Here is a 24,003-nt window from a genome sequence, read left to right as displayed (position 1 = left end):
TATAACAAAGCTACTTGAGTTAATAAATGCCAGCAAAGTGGCATGATACAAGATCAAAATTCAAAAATCAGTAATGTTTCTGTACACTGGTATTGAACAATCTGTGGAGGAAATCAGGGGAAAAATTCCATTTACAATAGCAATAAGAACACTCAAATACCTGGAAATCAATTTAACCAGAGAAGTATGGGACCTATATGCAGAAAACTACAATACAATGCTAAAAGAAGTTACCAAAGACCGAAACAAATGGAAAGATATCCCTGTTCATGAATTGGAAGACTAAATATGGTGAAGATAATCCCATCCAAACTGATTCATAGATTCAATGCAATATCAATCAAAATTCCAACAGCCTACTTCACAGAAATAGTAAAGGCAATTACCAAATTCACTTCGAAGTGAAAGTGGACCTGAACAGCCAAAAGCATCCTAAAAAAGAAGAGTGATGTGGGAGGAATTTCACTGCCTGACCTTGAAACATATTACGAAGCTACAGTGTTCAAAGCAGAACAGCAGGGTATTAGCAAAAAGATAGACATATCGATCAGTGAGTGGATAGTCCAGAAATAAACCCTCGCCTCTAAGGCCAACTGGTTTGCCACAATCTAGCCAAAGTCATGTTCATGGGACAAAACGATCGCTTCAAAATATCATGCTGGAGGGACTGGATATACAAAACCAAAAGATGAAAGAGGAACCCTATCTCACTTCCTATAGGAGAAACAACTCAAGAAAGATCAAGACCTACATATAAAAGCAAGGACCATAAAACTACTAGAAAAAAACGTGGGGAAACATCTTAAAGATGTTGTGATAGGTGGTAGTTTCCTGGACATTACATCCAAAGCACAAACAATAAAAGAAAATATTGACAAGTGGGACCTCCTCAAAATTAAACACTTTTGCACCTCAAAGGACTGTCAAACGGGTGAAAAGGCAACCAACTCAGTCAGAGAAAATATTTAGAAATCATATATCTGATAAGGGTTTAGTATCCATTATCTATAAAGACATGCTACAACTCAACAATAAAAAGGTAAATGACCCAATTAAAAAATGGGCAAAAGACTTGAACAGACATTTGTCCAAAGAGAAAATACAAATAGTGAAAAACACATGAAAAAATATTCAACTTCTAGTGATTAGGGAAATGCAAATCAAAGCTACAATGGGATATCATTTCATACCTATTCAAAGGACCACTATTAAAAAGACAGAAAATACGAATGTGGAGAGGATATGGAAGGATAGAAACATTTATTTATTGTTGGTGGGAATTTGGACTGGTCTTAAAGAAGTTGAATTTAGATTTGCCACATGACCCAGAAAAACTAAGAGCAGTGACATGAACAGACACCCACACACCGATGTTCATAGCAGCATTATTCACCATTGCCAAAAGATCAAAACAATCCAGGTGTCTATCAATCAATGAATGGATAAACAAACTATGGTATATGCACACAATGGAATATTATGCACCTGTAAGAAGAAATGAAGTCATGAAGCATATGACAACATGGATGAACCTGGAGTACATGATATTGAGTGAAGCAAGCCACAGAAAAGGACAAATATGGTATGATTGTGCTATTATGAACTAAATATATTTTATAATCTCATGGAGTTAATAATTTGAATATGGATCACCAGAAAAAGAACGAGGTTAGGGAATGGAAAGCTTAGGTTTAACTTACGCAGAATTGGTAAAAAAAGGCATGTATAAATCTTTGGAAATGAATATAAAAGGTGAAAGCCCAACATAATGTTTATACCTTGTAGTGCTGCTCTATGGGTACGACAGTGGTTGAAAGGGAAAGTCTAAGGGCATGTATATTACTAAAAGGAAAGCTAAAAAATGTAACATGGAATTGTATAGCATGGTGAAACTTCAGGTGAAATCTGAATGTGGGAAATATTGCATATATAGCTGTTTTTCTTTGAAACTGAACAAATATATTTTAATGTTGTGTTAATATCAGACCAAACAATCCATTATGCTAAGTGAAAGAAATCAGACACAAAGCACTATATACTGTATGATTCCATTTATATAAAATGAAAATATAAATCTATTTATAAAGATGAAATTAGATTAGCAGTTATATAAGGCTGGGGAAGGCTAGAGGGATTGAGAGGTGACTGCAAAGGGGGTGTGAAGTTTTTCTTTTGGAGTAATGAAGTTGTTCTAAAATTTTTTGTGGTGATGAATGCACAACATTGTGATTATACTAAAAGCCACTGATTATACAATTTGAATAGAGTGTATGGTATGTGAATATATCTCAATAAAACTGATTAAATGTGAAAAAAGTAGTAAGACATATTAGGCAATTACTAGCATAAAGAAAATAGACGTTATTTTAGTATAAAAGTTGTATTCAAGGCAAAATACATTAAATAAGAAAAGTTATTTTCTTAATGATGACATGTACAGTCTATAAGAAACTTTTACAAATTTTAATGCACTAATAATATAAGATGAATGCTTGTAAATTACAAACTAAAAAAAATACAAGAAATAAGCATAAATTAATAATGAGAATGTTTAATATAATTTAATGACAACTCAAAAAGACAAAAAGTAAGAAAGACCAAAGAGAAAAAAAAAAAGCAACAACAACATGGAAGAGTTAATATATCTTGAACTTTATACCTTGAAATACGTTACTTTAAAGTGGCTACCCAAAATATATAAAAATTAAACCTACATTAAAACCACAAAGAAAACTTCAATTCTAAAAAGGAGAGTATTCCAAACCACATTCTCTAATCACAATGCAATGATGTAAGGAATTAATAAAAAATAGAAAACAAAATCAAATCCTGTAATGTGGAACATTTTATTCTCTGAAACAACACCTGAACCTGGCTCTGGTGTAATAGATTAGTAGCGAGCTGTTTTTATATCCCCAGTATTGGCCTGATAATTCTGTACTCTAAGGGCATATGAACTAGTGAGAGACAACTGCAAAATTATCAGTCAGGGAGAGTATGGGAGGGGAGAGAGAGAAAAACTAAGTTCCCAACTACATGAAAAAATGTAATGATAAGAAAGACAACAAAAAATTAACTACTAGAACATCAGTTCATTCCGGATGAAATTAATGTTATGAAAATCATAACAAAAATTTTTAAAAATAAGACTATAGATTACTAAAAGAAAGTAATGAAATAATAACTGTATCTTTAAAAAATATTTTTTTAAAATGAAGCAAAAACAAACACATATGAAAAGAACCAATTAACATCTTAAAAGTTATTTTTAAAGCTCAATAAACAAGATATCCCCAAGAATGGATATGGTTGAAGGCAGTAATTAGAGGATAGAATTCACACAGAACACAACACAGAGAGGAAAAGACATTATATGAAAACAAAAGCTAAGTATGGATACATTGATAAGCTCTAACATATTTAATAGAAATTGTAGAAGACAAAATGGAGAAAATGATACCAAATATTATTTGAAGACATAAGAACTGAATTTTTCCAGAATTGAAGAAAACCATATTGACTTTATAAGATTAACTCATACTTCAAAACAAAGCACTACCTGTACTAGGTTGTTTTTTATTTCCAGAAATGGCAATTTCATATAGCCTAAGCAAACATTTAAAACAGTTCATCAAGAAAAAAGAATATTCCACTTCCAGCCATGGTTCATTAACTGTGGACCAAGTTTAACCTCTTACTTTAACCAACTCAAAGCCAACAAAATATATAAACAGTAGTTTTTCAGATATTGGATAACAGTCAGTGCAGGACAGTGATCCTGGAAATAAAGGATTTGACTCATAGGATGGCCTCAGCTTGCCTCATGTAGCACAGGGAAGGGCAACCCAAATAGAATCCAGCAGGCTTCCTGAGTTGGAAAAGGCAGAGTTGAGAATTTAGGGAGGCCAAGATGGCTGGAATATGGAGAGCAGAATAAAGCAGAGCCTAGAGCTTCACAGAGAAAAAGCTATGGAAATCTGCAGAGGGTTCCCCTTTAGTCTTCAACCTCATGAATAACAGTCAGCTCAGGTATATGAGGAAACTAACTGAAATCAGGAAATAACTACTGGATAGGAGCAGGCAGAACAATTTCCAGAGTACATGCAGGCCTGTGAATAGGTCGTGTTTCCTCTCAGCAGCCATAGTAGAGCATCTTCTTAACATACAGGACATTGGATTAAGTCTTTGAAAAGTATTGCTTAAGTATTCAGTAGAGGATCCAAATTAGCTAGTCCTAACTAACAAAACTTAAAAGCAAGCATCAAAAGAAGCAAACTGTTTCCAAGAATAGAACCACATGAATATGGCCGTTTGATTTTTCACAGAGGTACAAAAGCAGTTCAATAGAGAAGCAATGATGTTGGAACAAGTGGACATCCATATGGGAAAAAAAAAGAAGTTTGGTTTAAATGTACTTTGGTATTAAAATTAGCTAAAAATGGATCATAGATTTAAATGTAAATCTAAATGTCAAACTTTAAAACTTAGAAGAAATCATGAAAAAATATTTCATCCTAGGGCTGGACAAAATCTTAGAACACCAGGAACACCATTCTTAATGCAAAATATTGATGAATTTTTTCAAAATTAAAAGACTTTGGCTCCGTGAAAGTTTCTATTAAAAAATGAAGAGCTATAGCATGGGAGAAAATACTTGCAAATTATATACTTGACAAAGGATTTGTATTTAGAATATGAATATATGTATTTATTTCTAACTCTAAAAATGTAACAGTAAAAGAACAACCCAATTAAAAAATGGACAAAACAGCACTTATTGTTTTCTGATTTTTTAAGTAATGGCCATTCTGTGAGGTGTGAGATGATATCTCATTGATTCACATTTCCCTAATAGTGAAAAAAAGATCTTGGCTTCTAAATACTATTTTTGAGAGTGGATGTGGCTCAAGCGGTTGAGCTCCTACTTCCCACCTGGGAGGTCTTAGATTCAGTCCCTGGCACCTCCTAAAAACAAAACGATAAAGAACAAACAACAAGCAAACAATCAAAAAAACCAACTCAGGAGCCGATGTGGTTCAGTGGTTGAGCACCAGTTTCTGACATACAAGGTCCAAGGTTCAATCCCTGGCCCCGACACCTCAAAGAGATAAATAAATAAATACCATTCTCCAATCAAAGGAATCAGAGCTTCTTAGAGAAATGACTGACCTAGGGTTGGTGAAGGGAAATAGGCCTAGAAAGCAAGGAATTGCTCAAAAAAAAAAACAAAGGAATCAGGGCATGTCAAAGGGGAACAATTTGAAAGACCTCCTCCCCCCTCCCCACTCCCCACCCCATGGCCAAATCTGGAACAATTTGAGCAACAAAATAATTAACAAATTTTGAATTCATCCAAAGTATAAAATAATTTTACATGGGTCCATACCCATATAAATAAATGAGCAAATAAGTAAATGAAAGAGAATGGACAAATATTCCTTACAGTAGAATTCCAAATAACATAAATAGATACTTCCCCTCCAGGCAGTAGAGCTTAATCTTCCTTCTCTCTTGAAGGCCAGACTTAGTGACTCATTTCCAAATAATGTAGTATGGAAAGGGGAAGGATAGTAACTTTACAGTGTATAGGCAAATACTACCTATACGAGATTAACATCACCAGTGATAACTCATATTGATATAATATATCCCTTGATGTGGCGTGCTAAAGAGGGTACTTCACCTTTGTGGTATTCTTTAAGAAAACACATAGTCCAAGTCTAATCATAGAATATATCACAGACAAATCCAAATTGAGAGATATTTTACAAACCACCTCACCATTACTACACAAAGAAACTAACAAGGAAAAATTATTAAACTTCCATAGACCAGAGGGTACTAATAAGATGTGATGACTAAATGCTTTGTAGTGACTTTAGTGTAAAAATTGATGAGTTCCAAAACTTTAGAACTTAGGTAATTGTAATGTACCAACGTTGGTTTCTTAGTTTTGACAAATGTGGCATTATAATATGTTAACATTAGGAGAGACTGGGAAGGGGGTATATAAAGGAAATTTCTTTATTATCCTTGCAACTTTTCTATAAATCTAGAATTGTTCCAAAATAAAACATATATTTTAAAAATGAGCAAAAAAATTTGAACAGTCTCTTCACCAAAGAGGATACATAGAGTGCAAATAAACACATGAGAAGTTGTTCAGCATCATTAGACATTAGAAGACAAATGAAAGCCACAATGGAGGCAGCAGATATAGCTCAAACAATTGAACTCCCACCTCCCGCATGGGAGGTCCTGGGTTTGGTTCCTGGTACCACCTGAAAAAACAAAACAAACAACAAGCAAAACAAATGATAAAACCAGCTCATGGAAGCCAGTGTGGCTCAGTGGTTGAGCACTGGCTTCCCACATACAGGGTCCCAGGTTCAATTTCCAACACCTGTACCTTAATAAACAAACAAACAAAAAACACTACAATGAAATACTTCAACTGTCTACTTACCTGTTTGAATAACTAAAATTCAAAATACTAGCAATGATATGGTGAGGAGGATACAAATCAACTGAAACTCTGAAACTTGCAGTGTTTTCACAGCCACTCTGGAAAACAATTGACATTTTCTTATAAAGTTAAACATACACATACCATATTACCAGCAATTCTACCCAGGATATTTATCCTAGAATAAAAATAAAAACTGATCTTCACACAAAAATTTGTACACAGATGTTCATAGCAGCAGCTTTATTCATAATACTCAAAAACTAGAAACTTCCCTGATGTCCTTCAATGGGTGAACAGTTCAACTATGGAACATCAATCGTACTAAAGAATACTATTCAGCATAAAATGAAGGAAACTATTGATACATGCAATGGTTTGGATGGATCTCAAGGGAATTGTGCTAAATGGAAAACCCATTTCAAAATGTTAAATACTCTGATTCCATTTATATAGCAATCTTGAAATAACAAAAATTAAAGATAGGAAGAACCAATTAGTGATTGTCAAAATAAGGATGGAGAAGGGAAGTGGGGGTGTGGATATATAGGGATAGCACAGGAATGCCTTGTAGTGATGGAAGAGTTTTGAATCTTGATTGTGGAAGTGGTTACATAAATCTACACATGTGATAAAATTGCATTGAACTACATACATGTGGACACACACATACAAACAAATACATATAAAATTGATATCTGAGTAAGTTGTATTAATTGTACTAATTTAAACATATGGATTTTGATATTGAACTATAGGTATGCAAGATATTACCAATGGGGATATGAGTGAAGAGTACATAGGACCTCCTTATAAACTTTCTCCAACTTGTTATGGATATATAATTATTTCAAAATAAGAAGTAAAAAAAAAAAAACAAGCACTATTTCTAAGAAATGATACTCTACCCTGTCACAAAGATTAAGAACAAAATTGAAAGAAATAGGAAAAACTGTCACCTAATAACATAAAATTCACAATACCTGGCATTTAAGCAAAAATACCATGCAAAGCAGGAAATTTGTGAATTGTACCCATAATAAAGAGAAAAATCAATAGAAACTGTCCCAGAAATGATACATAAGATAGAATTAGTATACAAAAACCTTAAAACAGCTTTATACACCAGTAGGAATATATTTTAAAAGACACAAAATAAACTTCTTGAGTTGAACAATATAACTTCTGAGATGAGAAATACACTTATAGGATTAGCAGAATTGAGGCATTAGAAGAAAAGATTACTGAACTTAAAGATATACTATCCAAAATTAAAGAAAAAGACAAAAGGAGAAGAGAACTAATGACTGGCCAACTTCAAGCAGTCTAATACACATGCAGTTGAAACCCAGAAGAAGAGGAGAAAGGATGTTGGAATAAGTAATTGCCGGAAACTTTTCTAGTTTGGTGATCACTATAAATCCATAGATCCAAGAATCTCAGTGAACTTCAAGCACAAGAAACATGAAGAAAATTATACCAAACCATATCATAATCAAATTGCTTAAAAGCAGTGATAAAAAAAAAATCTTAAAAACAGCTAGAGGAAAAGATATTAATACATTACAAAGAGGAACAACTACAAGAATATCAGAATACTTACCCTCAGAAATAATGCAAACTGGAAGACAGTGGAAGAACTTTTAAAAATTATAATCCTAGAATTCTATAACCAGTTAAGATACCGTTCAAAACTGAAGGTAAAATAAATACTTTTTCAGACATACAAAATCTGAAAGAATCCAGCACCAGCAAACCAACACTGCAAAAATGTTAATGGAAGTCCTTCAGAAAGAAGAAAATAATGCCAAAGAGAAATCTGGATCTGTGCAGAGGAATGAAGAACACTGAAAATGGTAAATATGTGGGTAAATATAAGATAATTCTTTATTTAGATTTTAAACCTCTTTAGAAGATAATTGATGAATGGAAATATTACTATAAAGAGAGAGAATGAGAATTCAGTGATGTGACTGATTAGCAGATTTCATACCCCAGAAGTAAAGCCTTTATTATATATAAAAAAATCAGCTTAAGATTAGGGAAAATTCTTGATTTACAATGTTATCAAACAGATTGTAGGAATAAACTTAAATATATAGGGACTATATAAAAAGTTTTAAATCTTTTAAGAATATAAAAAAGACAATTGAACAAGACATACTTTGCTTTCTTGTTTTTAGATAAGAAGAACTAAAATTTATATACATTTGATATTTTTTTAAAAATTTTATGACAATTCAGTAAACTTCTCTAACAAAAAATGATTAATAAAAAATGCCATTGAAAATAAAATTTTCAGAAGGGTAAACAAGCTGATTTTAAAATTCAGATGAAAAATTAAACATAAGAATAACTAGGAAAATTCCAGCAAACAAGTCATAAAGGAGGTCCAGCTCTACCTGATAGTAAAATACAGTATAAAATTACAGTATAAACATTGTAAAACTACTAATGATAATTTTACCTATTTTTTTATGAAGTCATGCACCGCCTTATTTTTTTTAAGATTTATTTATTTATTTATTTATTTATCTCCCCTTCCCCCCCACCCCAGTTGTCTGTTCTCTGTGTCTATTTGCTGCATCTTTGTCCGCTTCTGTTAGCGGCACGGGAATCTGTGTTTCTTTTTGTTGCATCATCTTGTTGTGTCAGTTCTCCGTGTGAGCAGCACCATTCCTGGGCAGGCTGCACTTACTTTCCCACTGGGCAGCTCCCCTTACGGGGTGCACTCCTTGCACATGGGGCTCCCCTACGCGGGGAACACCCCTGCATGGCAGGGCACTCATTGCACGCATCAGCACTGCCCATGGGCCAGCTCCACACGGGTCAAGGAGACCCGGGGTTTGAACCATGGCCCTCCCATGTGTTAGACCGACCCCCTAACCACTGGGCCAAGTCCACCGCCTGTACCTATTTTTATACAGATGCATGAAGAGTGCAGTGAGTGGAAAAAAATAGAAAATACAGAAAGAGATCCATATGCACTCAGGAATTTTGAAATGGTTAAGAAGTACTCTTTAAAATCAATGGGAAAAGGATAGGTCATTCAAAAAATATTGTTGGGACAACTAACTAGGCATCTGGAAAAATAATCTCCTTAAACCAAAATAAGTTCTAGATGCTAAAAATATAAATGTATTCAGATACCATAAAAATGCTAGAAGATTACACGGAAGAATATATTCTTAAAATATTTTTGGAGTGGGAAAGGCTTTTTTAAAGATTACACATAATTCAATACACATGTAAACACAAAACAAACAAATAATGTATATTTGGTAAATTTTATTACCTGAAAATAATGAACATGGAAAAAATTAAAAGGCAAAGACATTCCTTGACATGCAAGACTAATTTCTGTAATATGTAAAGGAATTCTTACATTAAAAATAAGAAAATGAACTGCACACCAGAAAATTTGATAAAGTATAATTATTGGTAGTTCACAGAAAAAGAAAAATGTCTTTAAAAGAAATTTAAAATGCTCATAATTAAAGAAATGAATACTTAAGTAATATTTTTAAAATATTTAAATATAATAAAATACTTTTACAGAAGTTTACCTATTAGAGCAATAAATATCAGAGTTTTATAAAGTATGTTCGTAAAGATGTGGAGAGATTGGCACTCTTATACACTGTTAGAATGTAAATTGATATAACCTCATTGGAAGCCATTTTAGAGAAAAACTTATAATGCATGTTCTTTTTGCCCAGCTGTTTTATTTCCGAGAATTCATCTACAGATATAGCCACACATGTGTGCAAAGATGTATTACTACTATTATTAAAGATTACTTTTTGAAATACTGAAAGACTGAAAACAGCCTTAATGTCCATTATAAGGGAATAAATTATTGCATATCCCTAAAATAGAATCTGTGCACCTAAGACAAACAATTATATAGCTCTACACAAAATGAACTCAAAGCCATAATTGAAATGGAAAAAATATCAATCCACAAAATGTGGTATAGTGTGCTTCCATTTCTGTTGGGGAAAAAATAATTAGACTTGGAAAGATACCCAAAGAAAATGTTAACAGTATTTGTCTAAATGAGGTGGTACTCTGAGGAATTTAATTAAATTAAAACTTTTTAAATTAAAAAGTTATCTAAAAAAGAAAAAGTTAATTAGAGGTAGAAACGACACTACCTAGAGAATACTGCTAGACAGAGTATGACATTGTCTAATTTATACCCATGAGTAAAACTTGGTCTTAACTTTCTTGTCCAAGTAATTTTAGCTCAATATATTAGAATATTTTCCTCCCCTCAAATCATGTTGTATACGTTTTAATATGTGATTTAGAAAGCATATTCTGTATGTATAGTTCATTATGAAAGGAAGATTCAAAGATCATTGGAAAATTAGACTCTAAGCTGGACCTACATGAATGACTTTCAGAATATGGCCACCAAAAAAGCCTACTAGGGAAGCAGACACCTTTGCTACAGTCAGAAAGAGAATCAGGGAAACGGACTTGGCCCAGTGGTTAGGGCGTCCGTCTACCACATGGGAGGTCCACGGTTCAAACCCTGGGCCTCCTTGACCCGTGTGGAGCTGGCCCATGCGCAGTGCTGATGCGCGCAAGGAGTGCCATGCCACGCAGGAGTGTTCCCCGCATAGGGGAGCCCCACGCGCAAGGAGTGCGCCCGGTAGGGAGAGTCGCCCAGCTCGAAAGAAAGTGCAGCCTGCCCAGGAATGGCACCGCCCACACCTCCCGTGCTGCTGAGGACAACAGAAGTGGACAAAAGAAAAAGATTCAGCAAATAGACACAGAGAACAGACAACCGGGGGAGGGGAATTAAATAAATAAATCTTTAAAAATAAATAAATAAATAAAAAAGAAAGAAAGAGAATCAGAAGACTTCTGTCAATCTACTGTTGTTTTAGCAGCATATTGTTTGAAATTAGATAAGGAATCTACCACAACTGCCTCTTGACACACAGAAAGCTTGTGACTGGACATTGAAATACTGCTTAAAAACAAAGCAATGTCTCCATGATCTTTACTTAAGTTGACCTTCATTGAAATGAAATACTTCTGCTCTGCAGAAGACACTGCTAAGAGAATGAAAAGAAAAGCCACAGGCTGGGAGAAAATATTTGCAAAACACATACCTGATAAAATACTTGTATCCAAAATATACAAAGAACTCAAACTCAGCAGTAAGAAAAAAACTCTTTAAAAGGCAAAAGATCTGAAAGACACCTCACCAAAGAATATTTACAGTTGGCAAATAAGCATAAAAAATGCACAACGTCATATGTCATTAGGGAATTGCTAATTAAAACAGAAATGAGATATCACTACACATCTATTAGAATGGTTAAAATACAAAACATGGACAATACCAATTGCCAGTGAGGATGCAGAGCAATAGGAGCTCTCATTCATTGCTGATGGGAATGCAAAATGGTACAGCGACTTTGGAAGACAGTTTGGCAGTTTCTTACAAAGCTTAGCATAATCTTATCATACAATCCAGCAATTACACTCCTGGGTATTTACCAAAGGAATTGAGAACTTAGGTCCACATGAAAACCTGCACACACGTGTTTATTGCAACTTTATTCATAATTGCCAAAAACTGGAAACAACCAAGATGTCCTTTAGGATAAACTAATGCATCTATAAAATAGAATGTTGTTATTCACCAGTGAAAAGAAGTGTGCTATCAAGTGACTAAAAAACATGGAGGAACCCTAAATGCATGGTGAAAGAAGCCAGTCTGGAAAAGCTATATCCTATATGATTCCAATTGTGTGACATCGTGGAAAAGGCAAAACTGTAGAGACAATAAAATGAGTAGTGTTTGCTAGAGATTCACAGGGAGGAAGAACGGGATGAATTGATGGAGCATAGGGGATTTATAGGGCAGCAAAACTATTCTGTACGATACTGAAATGGCAGATACATGACATTATGGATTTGACAAAACCTGTAGAACTGTACAACACAAAGAATGAACCCTAATGTAAACTATGGGGTTAATAACATATCAATATTGGCTGATCTATTGTAATAAATTTACTACTAACTAAAGATGTTAAATAAGGGTAACTGAGTGCAGAGGAGGTAGGGGTGGGATATAGGTACTCTATACTTTCTGCTTAATTTTACTGTAAACCTAAAACTGCTCTTTTAAAAATCTATTAACTGAACATGTAAAACAAGACAAAGTGTCCCATGAGCTTATTTGTGAGCAACACCGCCAAAGCAGCAGAAATATGGTATATACTCGGTTTTCATCATTTACATTTGAAGCTTTAAGCCACTATGTAAAACAATCCAACTACCCTGAGGCCATCATGCTACAAAGAAGCCCAAGCTATCTGTACAAGTCACAGTTAGCAGTCCCAACTGAGCTCAGCTTTCAAGTCATTCTAGCCCAGGTACGTCATAAAGAAGCCTCCAAAGAGTTCTAAATTCAGCCATTCAAGCATTCCCTGCTATGCCCCAGACAGTGTGGAGCAGAGATAAAACATCCCCACTATGTACTAGTCAAAATCCTGGCCCATAGCATCTGTGAACATTATAAAATGATTTGTTATTCTACATCAGTAGGTTTTGGAGTTGTTTGCTATGCAATAAACATAAAAGAACAGATATTTCATATGTTTCTATGTTTCCCACAAGCATTTCAGAAACATTTTTAAAGGTTATAATACTCCATTCTATGTACCAAAATTTACCTAAAAATTTGTGCTCCATTGTAAAGAATAACCAGTTTCTAATTTTTCTCTATAATTTACCATGAATACCCTTGCTGATAGAGGGTTTTTCTTTTGTATTTAGTATTATTTCTTTACCATTAATTTCTTGAATGACTATGTCTAAGATATGACCAAATATCTTTCCAAATGTTTATACTAATTCATATTTATCTTGAATATTTAGCATGGTTTTTAAAAGTTTTTAAAATGCAAACTCTATATGTTTTTAAAATCCAACTATGAAAATAAATTAAGTTGATCAACCTGTTGAAACCAGATAGAAGGATATGGCCAAAAACTCTGGGCTGTCCATGTACAGTAACGTCAGCTAGACCTCTTGAGTCAAACATAAGAAATTAGTGGGTGGGGGTGGTGGGGGCGAATGGGGACCTCATTTTTTTTTAATTAATATCTTTTTAAAAAAATGAATAAATTGAGTAGAATTTGGAAAAAAAAAAAAAAAGAAATTAGTGAAACTTTGGCCACCACAACCTTAAATGCCAGTGGGAAAATAAAGAAAAATCAACATGTTGAATAATCTAAAAATTGGTATCCCCTGTTATGAGCTGACATGAAACAATAGTCATATGAAACAGCCACCAAAGATGGTGACTTTGTTTGAGCAGGTCCACAGAATCCTGGGTGAGGGAACAAAGTTTAGTGTTCTCAGACCACACATGCTTATACCTAGCTGAGAAGATATGAATCCATCCACATTCCTCTAGACAAGCAGTGTGCCCTAGAGCAAGGCACCATGTCTGTTACTGCAGAAGAGACAACTTTTCCTAAGTGATGCGCCCAGAGGGTGTTTAAGTTTTTACCCCTAAAGTTGTTGTCATTTTCTAACTCACATACATTATCGTGACTGCCAGCTGTGGCCCTGAGTGTTCTTCCTATTTACAAGAGTATAGTCCATAGAGAAGGAGAGAGGTAGATCTCTTGATTTTAGCTTCCCCGTGGCTAACTCATCACGGGATGTTTCTGCCTTTCCTTTTGGAATTTCTGAGATGTGTGTTAACATGGATGATGACCAGCCCCAAAAGGGTAAATATCACAGTATATGTTTCATGAGCCATTCCTAAATCTTACTCAATGTCTTCCAGACTTTTACCCTCTCCCAAATAAGTGAGAGAGTCTGAATTAGAATCCGCCTCCATGAAAACTATGTGATCTTTGACAGTTTTTAGAACTTCCTTTTCTTAGCCTCAGTATTCTCATCTATAAAAGCAAGATAATAAAAACACCTACCTGGAAGGGTTGTAATGAAGATTAAATGTTTTAGGTGTTCGAGAAATGTTAATTCTTGTTTAAAAAAAAAAAAGAGTAAAACATGCTAATGCATTTGAATGGTGAAGCCTAGTTCTCATCCTTGCATAGCTGCAAGGAAATTTGGGGAATGTATATTTTCAGGTTTCCAAAAGGTTGTGATGGAGGAGATACTGAGTGGCAGTTCCCCACATCTACCTTGGCCATTAATGATTCTTCCCCATGTAACTCTATTGTCCTTTGAATGACAAAAGAAGCACATTTGAAAATGTGTTCTGTACATTGCAGAAACATAATGAGATGATTTTTAAAATACAGGTCCTTAGCATTAAGAAGAATAAAAAAATATTTTAATGCAATTATTTCTAAGTTTTTAAGTTCTATCAAAACAGAGCTAAACTCATAGCTCTAAATAATATGTACTGTTGTCTTAGAGATAAGCAGTTCTAATACCCTGGAAAAAGTATGATGATAATAATTAGTAATTGTTTGGTGCTTACTGTATGCCAGGAAGTGTTCTGAGCACTTGACATGTGTTATCACAAAAATTCCATGAGGTAGGTACTAATATCCCAATTTTACAGAAATGGGAACTAAGGCAGGAAGATTTTCAGTAATTTGCACAACTAAAAATTTGCAGAATTGGGATTTGAGCCCAGAGTTTGGTTCCAGGGTTAATATTCTTAAATGTTTTTCTCAACTCCAAAGTAAAATATTTCTATTATATTTTTAACTCCAAAGATTTGAAATAACTTCCAAACTTATATAAATTGACATATTTAAAATACTATGCAAAAGAAAATCCTGTTTGAAACCTATAACCTACATCCTAATGCCATTATATAATAATATGTAATGAGAATATAGAACAAAATTTAAACTATAATAGCTAATCAAATTATATAAACAAATCTTAATAGCTTGTGAAATTTTTGGCTAACTACTGATATTGTGACTTAATCTTAAAACAAGGACTTAGCTATCTTCATATGGTTTTTTAAAAACAAGAATTCTTGTTCTTCATCTCTTAATCTACAAACTTGGATTCCTTTCTATTAAGGTTGAATTATGGGAAACGGACTTTGGCCCAGTGGTTAGGGCGTCCGTCTACCATATGGGAGGTCCGCGGTTCAAACCCCGGGCCTCCTTGACCCGTGTGGAGCTGGCCATGCGCAGCGCTGATGCGCGCAAGGAGTGCCGCGCCACGCAAGGGTGTCCCCCGCATGGGGGAGCCCCACTCCCCCGCATGGGGGAGCCCCACGCGCAAGGAGTGCGCCCGTGAGGAAAGCCGCCCTGAGTGAAAAGAAAGAGCAGCCTGCCGAGGAATGGCGCCGCCCACACTTCCCATGCCGCTGACGACAACAGAAGCGTACAAAGAAACAAGACGCAGCAAATAGACACCAAGAACAGACAACCAGGGGAGGGGGGGAAATTAAATAAATAAATAAATCTTTTAAAAAAAAAGGTTGAATTATGATATTCATACTTCCTACTCCCTCTTTTTATAGACCATGTCAATGGACACTGTACAAGTCCAACTTCCCAGAGCTGCAGTTCTGGAAAACGTCTTTCTAGTGCTGATGTTACTAAAGTAAATCGCTGGGGTCCTGGAAGACCACCATTTCGAAAGGCACAATCAGCTGCTTGCATGGAGATTTCTTTACCAGTTACAACAGAAGGTAGGTTAAACATACCAATATCTTTGGGTACAGTTAAAATTTGATTTATCATAGTATTGGGAAATAGGAGACAAAGGATGGGAATCACATATAACAGATACAAACAAAAAACTACAGTCAATTTTTTATGGTAACTAAGTATCATAGTCATATTCTAAAATGTGCAGTTTTCATCTTCATATGTTCTAAAAAGGATTATTTATTTAAAGAATGAGTAGGGGGAAGCAGACTTGGCCCAATGGATAAGGCGTCCATCTACCACATGGGAGGTCCGCAGTTCAAACCCCGGACCTCCTTGACCCATGTGGAGTTGGCCCACGTGCAGTACTGATGCACGCAAGGAGTGCCATGCCATGCAGGGGTGCCCCCCGCATGGGGGAGCCCCATGCACAAGGATTGCGCCCCATAAGGAGAGCCACCCAGTGCAAAGAAAGTGCAGCCTGCCCAAGAATGGCACCACACACACGGAAAGCTGACACAACAAGATAACGCAACAAAAAGAAACACAGATTCCCTTGCTGCTGACAACAACAGAAGCAGACAAAGAAGACAACACAGCAAATGGACACAGAGAACAGACAACTGGGGGCGGGGGCGGGGAAGGGGAAATAAATAAATAAAATAAATCTTTAATAATAATAAAAAAAGAGGAATGAGTAGGGAATGGGGAATAAAGTACAAGAGCTAGAAGCCCAGAAATTTTTAGAGAGGGAAAGAAAAGGGGATTGTCTAACTTTGCTGCTACTGTTTTGTTGATAAAGAATTATGGGAAGAGAGATAGGAAAAAATAATTTTAGGAAAATGTGATGTGGTTGGCATAAAGTAAGTCCCAATTTTCTATCGCTCAAAAATTTTTATAGAAAAGAGCTATATTGTTCTTCAAAAAAAATTTAAAATACAGTTTATTTTTCAGTTTTTATTTGTTAATATTATACCATAAGAAATCTGGTGGAGTCACATGCAGATAATGATGTTCTCTCAAGGTGTCTCTGAGTATCAACCATGTATATATTTGGAAGATTCTGGAGGCATATATTAGCTAGCAAGGTTTAAGAGTTATAGAAGAGGTAGTACTCTAATAACTGAGTTGTAAGTTCAGGATTTTGAGTTTTAGACACTTAAGCCTCTAATTTGTGCTGGATTCTGAGAAAAAGTACTTAACTTTAGGTCTCTGTCTCCAAATCTGTAAAGTATATAGATCTCCAAGTTTCCTCCTATCTCTAAATTCCATGGCAAACAAATATTTTTGTAAAATTGTTGAGAGATGGAGGGGGAAATCAGGAATACTATATTTTATTTTCTAGTAAAGGAATATTCTGAATAACCTTATTTATTTCCTTTTTATAAAAATAATTATGACATTTGTACCTATAAGGAGAGAAAGAAGGCAATTGAAAGAAGAATAAGAGGAAGTTGTACTTTGGGGTGATTATAAAACAAAGAGCACAACCGTAGTAATATGATTCAACTCAGGTGGTGAATTTATGCTTGTTGGAGTGTACACATGTACAAGTGTTGATAAGCAGGACAGCCTGAAGCTATCCTGTTTTCTTTAAGTGTGCTGAAGTCTTCTCAGAAAGATTACTTGTATCAACAGAATGGCATGTTCTAGAACTCAATATAAGCATCTTTTTTTTTTTTTTTCCCCCATCATTACCTTCCCTCTTTATTTCTCTGCTCACAATCTCTTCCTTTGGAAAAACATATGCAACACCTGTAAGCTTTCCACAGAAAACACAAACTAGGTGCTTGATATTTTTAAATTATCAACAATTCTAAATACAGAGACATGGGGTATCCAATCCCTGTGTTTAATTTCTCTCATTTCTGCCCCATTCACATCCTGATTTTTTCTTTTCCAGGCTTCATGCCACTCTTTGCTCTCTTTGAAACTTTCCCAGTCATAATTTCACATATTTTAGGCCTTGAATTACTTCCCTCTCTGATTGCAAGGAATGAAGTTTGAGAACTGGAAAGTAAATTTCGCTTCCCTCTGCTTCTCCAAATATGCCTAGAGATCACTTAAGGAATTCATTACAATGTACTTTCAGGCATTCCACTTCAGGCAATCCTGATTGAGTAGGCCAAGCATCTTGAAACTAGTTCAGGGAGATAGCATTTGCTCTTTGGCTGTGGTAAATGTTCAGTTTTTACAACTGCAATTATCCCAGATGGGAAAAACAAAAATTGTGAAATTTAAGGTAATGTGTTAGCCATAGAAAACTTGTGATCTAGTTATATCCCTTCAGGTTAGAAGTTATACTGTTGTCAATAAATGGAAATTGATAATAAATTATTAGGAAAATTAACAATTGAGAGATAGGAGGAAAGCATAATTAAAATAATACCAGAAATTCTTATAACCTTGATTACTTAAACCAAATCTTTTTTTCCATACTAGCGAATTTCAACTAACTGGTGAGGCAATATAGAAGGAGAAAATGGTGACGTGGAACTTGGGAGGATCAAGTTCTAGTCCCAGATCTGCCAAAGGTTTTTTTTTGGTGCTTTTTTTAAAGATTTATTTTATTTATTTCTCTCCCCTTCCCCCCACCCCTGCCAGTTGTCTGGCTCTCTCTATCCATTCATTGTGTGTTCTTCTGTGTCTGCTTGCATTCTTGTCACCGGCATTGGATGTTGCGTCATCTTGCCGCGTCAGCTCTCTGTGTGTGTGGCGCCACTCCTGGGCAGGCTGCACTTTTTTTTTGCGCACGGTGGCTCTCCTTATAGGGCGCGCTCCTTGTGCATGGGACTCCCCTACGCAGCGGACATCCCTGCGAGGCACAGCACTCATTGTGCACATCAGCACTGCACATTGGCCAGCTCCACACCAGTCAAGGAGGCCCGGGGTTTGAGCCTTGAACCACCCATGTGGTAGGCAGATACTCTATCAGGTGAGCCAAATCCACTCCCCTCCAAAGTTTTGATTTAGACTTCTTGACTTCAGTCTCTCCATCAAAATAAGCTGGTGTACTAGATAAGCTGTCTTCCAGAACAATTAACAAGTAATGAAATTCTACTTCCCCCACAAAATTCTAGTGTTAAATCTGACTTGCTTGTCTTGGAAATACTCTAACACTAAATTTTTATTTTTTAAATTTCCATAGAAAACCGAGAAAATTCTTATAATCGTTCTAGAAGTTCTAGCATCTCCAGTATTGACAAAGATTCCAAAGAAGCAATCACAGCACTGCACTTCATGGAGTCCTTTGCCCGGAAAAATGACTCTGTCATCTCCCCTTGTCTGTTTGTTGGAACTAGTCTAGGAATGGTATTAATCATCTCCCTAAACCTACCTTCAGCAGATGAACAAAGGTTTACCGAGCCAGTCATGGTATTGCCAAGTGGTAAGACTTTACTCATTCTCTCATTGCTACTTTTCCAGATTTATATGTAAGTTACTGTGAAACATAAATTTGTACTAATTTGGGGGAAAGATATATAAAATATTTTGTGTAATAGGAACTATTTAAAATTTCATAAATCATATACCTACCAACTAACCCACATTTGTCATATTCCAACTCACCTTTTCTTCAGGGTAAAGGAGAACAACCATTTCTATTGTTGTAAGTAGTTGAACTGCCAACCAAAACAATGCCTTGGTAAATAAGTTTCTGAAAAGCACTAAGGAAAACCTTAATGCAAAAGCTAAAAATTGATTTTTAAAAATTGAAGCATTTTTCCAAAGCTCGATGCCAGATCACAGCCTATATGAGTATTTTTACATCTTCCCTGAAGAACTCAGAACTACTAAGAAACTGCCTGACCTAAGGTGGCTTTCTAAAGTCTTTTACAATCTCTCTTTGGGTTTCAAGCACGCTGCACAATTTCCTTTTATCCTAGTGTCTAGAGAATTTAACATACGCTGAGTATTGTTACCAAAGCAAATGTATTCTTCTCCTACTTGTGTTAGTACAATTAATACAACTTACTCAGATATCAATTTTATATGTATTTGTTTGTATGTATTTGTTAATGAGGTGTATTATATTAATTGATTTTCTTATATTGAACCACTCTTGCATACCAGGAATAAATCCCACTTGGTCATGATGCATAAGTCTTTTGATATACTGTTGGATTCTATTATGAAGTATTTCATTGAGAATATTTCCTTCTATCTTCTTTAGGGAGATTGGTCTGTAATTTTCTTTTCTTGTAGTGTGGTCTGTAATTTTCTTTTCTTGTAGTGTTTTTATCTGGCTTTGATATTAGGGTGATGTTGGCTTCATAAAATGTGTAGGGTAATTTTCCCTCCTCTTCAATTTTTTGGAAGAGTTTAAGTAGGATTGGTATTAATACTTATCAAAATGCTTAGTAGAATTTCCCTGTGAAGCCATCTGGTCCTGGATTTTTCTTTGTTAATAGATTTTTGATAACAGATTCTATCTCTTTCAATGTGATTGGTTTGTTAAGTTCTTGTATTTCTTGTAGTGTCAGTGTAGGTTATTTGTGCATTTCTTGGAATTTGTCCATTTCATCTGTGTTGCTATTTTGTTGGGTATACAGTTTCTCATAATATCCTCTTATGATATTTTTTATTTCTGTGGGGTCAGTCATAACCTTGCCCCTTTCATTTCTGATTTTATTTATTTTCAACCTCTCTCTGTTTTGTTTTGTTTGGTTTGGTTTGGTCTTGCTAGGGGTCTGTCAATTTTATTGATCTTCTCAAAGAACCAGCTTTTGGTTTTGTTGATTTTCTCTATTTTTTTAATTCTCAATTTCACTTATTTCTACTCTAATCTTTATTATTCCTTTCCTTCTGCTTGCTTTGGGATTGTATGCTCTTTTTCTAACTTTTCCAGTTGTTCCATTTGATCTTTGATTTTAGCTCTTTATTTTTTTTAATATAGGTGTTTAGGGCCATAAATGTCCCTCTCAGGGCTGCCTTTAAGTAATTCTCATTTTTCATTCATCTCAATATATTTATTGATATCATGTACAATTTCTTCTTTGACACACTAATTATTATCCAGCCTTCACACATTTGCAAATTTACTCTTTCCTTTCTATTGTTGATTTCCAGTTTCATTCTATTATGATCTGAGAAGGTGCTTTGTATAATTTCAACCTTTTTATATATATTTTAAGAGCTTCAGTGACCTTGCATGTGTTCTATCCTGGAGAAAGTCCCATGGGCACTTGAGAAGAATGTATAACCTGCTGAGTTTGGGTGCAATGTTCTGTCTTGTCTTTTAGGTCTAACTCATTTATCATGTTGTTCAAGTTCTCTGTTTCCTTGTTGATCTTTTTTCTAGTTCTAACTAATGATGTGAGTGGTGTGTTGAAATCTCCAATGATTATTGTAGAGATATCTATTTCTTCCTTCTTTTTTGCCAGAGTTTGCCTCATGTATTTTGGAGCACCCTGGTTAGGTGCATAGATTTTTTTTTTTTTTTTTTTTTAAAGATTTATTTATTTATTTAATTTCCCCCCCCCCTCCCCTGATTGTCTGTTCTTGGTGTCTATTTGTTGCGTCTTGTTTCTTTGTCCGCTTCTGTTGTCGTCAGCGGCACGGGAAGTGTGGGCGGCGCCATTCCTGGGCAGGCTGCTCTTTCTTTTCACGCTGGGCGGCTTTCCTCAGGGGTGTACTCCTTGCGTGTGGGGCTCCCCCACGCGGGGGACACCCTTGCGTGGCACGGCACTCCTTGCGCGCATCAGCACTGCGCATAGCCAGCTCCACACGGGTCAAGGAGGCCCGGGGTTTGAACCGCGGACCTCCCATATGGTAGACGGACGCCCTAACCACTGGGCCAAAGTCCGTTTCCCATGCATAGATATTTATGACTATAATTTCTTACTGGTGGTTCATCCCTTTCAATAATATATAATGACCTTCTGTATCTCTTATAACCTTTTTTTGCATATAAAACCTGTTTTGTCCAGTATTGGTACAGTTATACTTTCTCTTTTTGGGTTACTATTTGTATGGAGTATCTTTTTCAAACCTTTCAGTTTCAGCTGGATTGTATTGCTTGATCTAAGGTGGATCTCTTGTAGGCAGCATAAGGATGGTTCATGTTCTTTTATCCATTCTGTCAGAATATATCTTTTGTTTGGGGAATTTAATCCATTCATATTCAGTGATATTACTGTAAATGCATTATTTACTTCCATGATCTTATCTTTGGTTTTCATATGTCGTATATTTTAATCTGTCTTTTTACTCTTTGGGTTATCCTTTTTGCTATTCTTGCATTCTACACTCTCCTCCAAGCCTCTCTCTCCTGTCTTTTTCTTTGGAGCTATAAGGCTTCTTTTAATATTTTCTGCAAAAGTGGATTCTGTTTTTTTATGAACTCTCTTAGTCTCTGTTCATGAATATTTTAAACTCACTGTCATATTTGAAGGACAATTTTGTTGTTTAAAGAATTCTCAACTGTTAGTTTTTTTCTTTTAGTATCTGTATTAGTCAGCCAATGGGGTGCTGATGCAAAGTCCCAGAACTCTGTTGGCATTTATAAAGGGTGTTTATTTAGGGTAGATGCTTACAGTCACAAGGCCCTAAAGAGTCCAAGTCAAGGTACCATAAGAGGTACTTTCTCACCTGTTGCCACATGTTGAAGCAAGATGGCAGGCGATGTCTGTGAGGGTTCAGCCTTCCTTCTTCCTCCAAAGGCTCCATGGTTCCAACTTTTTCCCGTCTCAGCCATAGGCTGACAAAAGTTTCGCCTCTCTCCCCAGGGCTCATTTCTTTCCAGGCTCAGCTGCTCTGGTCTCTTCACAAGGTCAGCTGTGGACTATCAGGCTCATCTCTTTTCCCAGGACCTCTGCTGTGTCTAATGGAACCTTCTCTTTCCTCACGTATCTCTTCTCTGTCTTTGATTGAGCTTCTGCTTATTTAGCCCACAAGGGGGGGAGGGGCAGGGACTCAAACTGAGATGCCTAATTGTGGTCAAATGAAAGCCCTAATTGTGATTTAATAAAGTAAAATTGAAACCTCTGAATCTAATACAATCTAATACTCCCAGAGGAACAGGCCAGTTTACAAACACAATCCAATATATATTTTTGGAGTTCATAAACAATTACAAACTGCCACTGTATCCTAAATGTAACATACCACCCTCTTCTCGCCTCCATGGTTTCTGATGAGAAATTCCTTGTAATGATGATTTGCTTCTCCCTTGCTGCTCTCAGAATTTCTCTTTATCTTTGATGTTTGACATTCTGAGTAGTATGTATGTTGGGGTAGGTCTATTCAGATTTATTCTGATTGGGGTATGTTGTGCTTGTTGGACGTGTAAGTTCATTTCTTTCATGATGAGAGTTGGAAATTTTTCAACTATTATTTCCTCAAATACTCTTTCTGCCCCTTTTCCCTTCTGTTTTCCTTCTGGAATCCCATGACACATATGCTGTTGCTTTTCATGTTACCGTTCAACTCCCTGAACCCTCGCTCTATTTTTTTCCATTCTTTTCTCTCCTTGTTCTTTTCTTTCATCAGTTTCAGCTCTTTTGTCTTCAGTATCATTTATTCTTCCTGCTATCATTTCAAATCTGCTGTTGTATGCCTCTAATGTGTTTTTTATCTCACCTATCATGTCTTTCATTCCTGAGAACTCTGTTACTTTTTTTTCAAGTTTTTTAATTCTTTGTGCTTGCTCAGTGTCTTTTGATGTCTTTTATCTCTTTAGCCATATTGTCTTTCAACTCATTAATTTCATTTTGGAAATTTGTGTACATCTTGTTGATTAATTGTCTCACCTGCATCGCTTCTGGGGCTTTGATATATTCCTTTTCTTGGACCATTTCTTCCATTTTTCTTAGTATGACTTGTAATTTTTTTGCTAATGTCTAGGCATCTGATTAAGGTGCAGAGTTTTTCTTTTTTTCGTAGGGATTTATTAGCAAGGGGCTGTGTGTT

General features: G+C 35.5%; 1 protein-coding gene across 21 annotated transcripts in view; it reads left to right on the top strand.

Moving 5' to 3' along the window:
• The window catches only part of STXBP5L (syntaxin binding protein 5L), a 441,734-nt gene that overhangs the window by 372,892 nt on the left and 44,839 nt on the right, over positions 1-24,003 (top strand). For all 21 annotated transcript variants that reach the window (XR_011648662.1, XR_011648664.1, XR_011648663.1 and 18 more), the window contains 2 exons: positions 15,963-16,133; positions 19,241-19,480. Coding sequence is in view for 18 of the 21 variants with exons in the window: in XM_071214767.1 (XP_071070868.1) it covers positions 15,963-16,133; positions 19,241-19,480 (411 nt within the window). In the remaining 3 variants the exon portion in view is untranslated. The remainder of the gene's footprint in view (positions 1-15,962; positions 16,134-19,240; positions 19,481-24,003) is intronic.

Source organism: Dasypus novemcinctus, chromosome 4 (genome assembly GCF_030445035.2).
Source record: "Dasypus novemcinctus isolate mDasNov1 chromosome 4, mDasNov1.1.hap2, whole genome shotgun sequence".
In the NCBI taxonomy this organism is placed as follows: Eukaryota; Metazoa; Chordata; class Mammalia; order Cingulata; family Dasypodidae; genus Dasypus; species Dasypus novemcinctus.
This window is presented reverse-complemented; position numbering and strand designations above follow the sequence as displayed.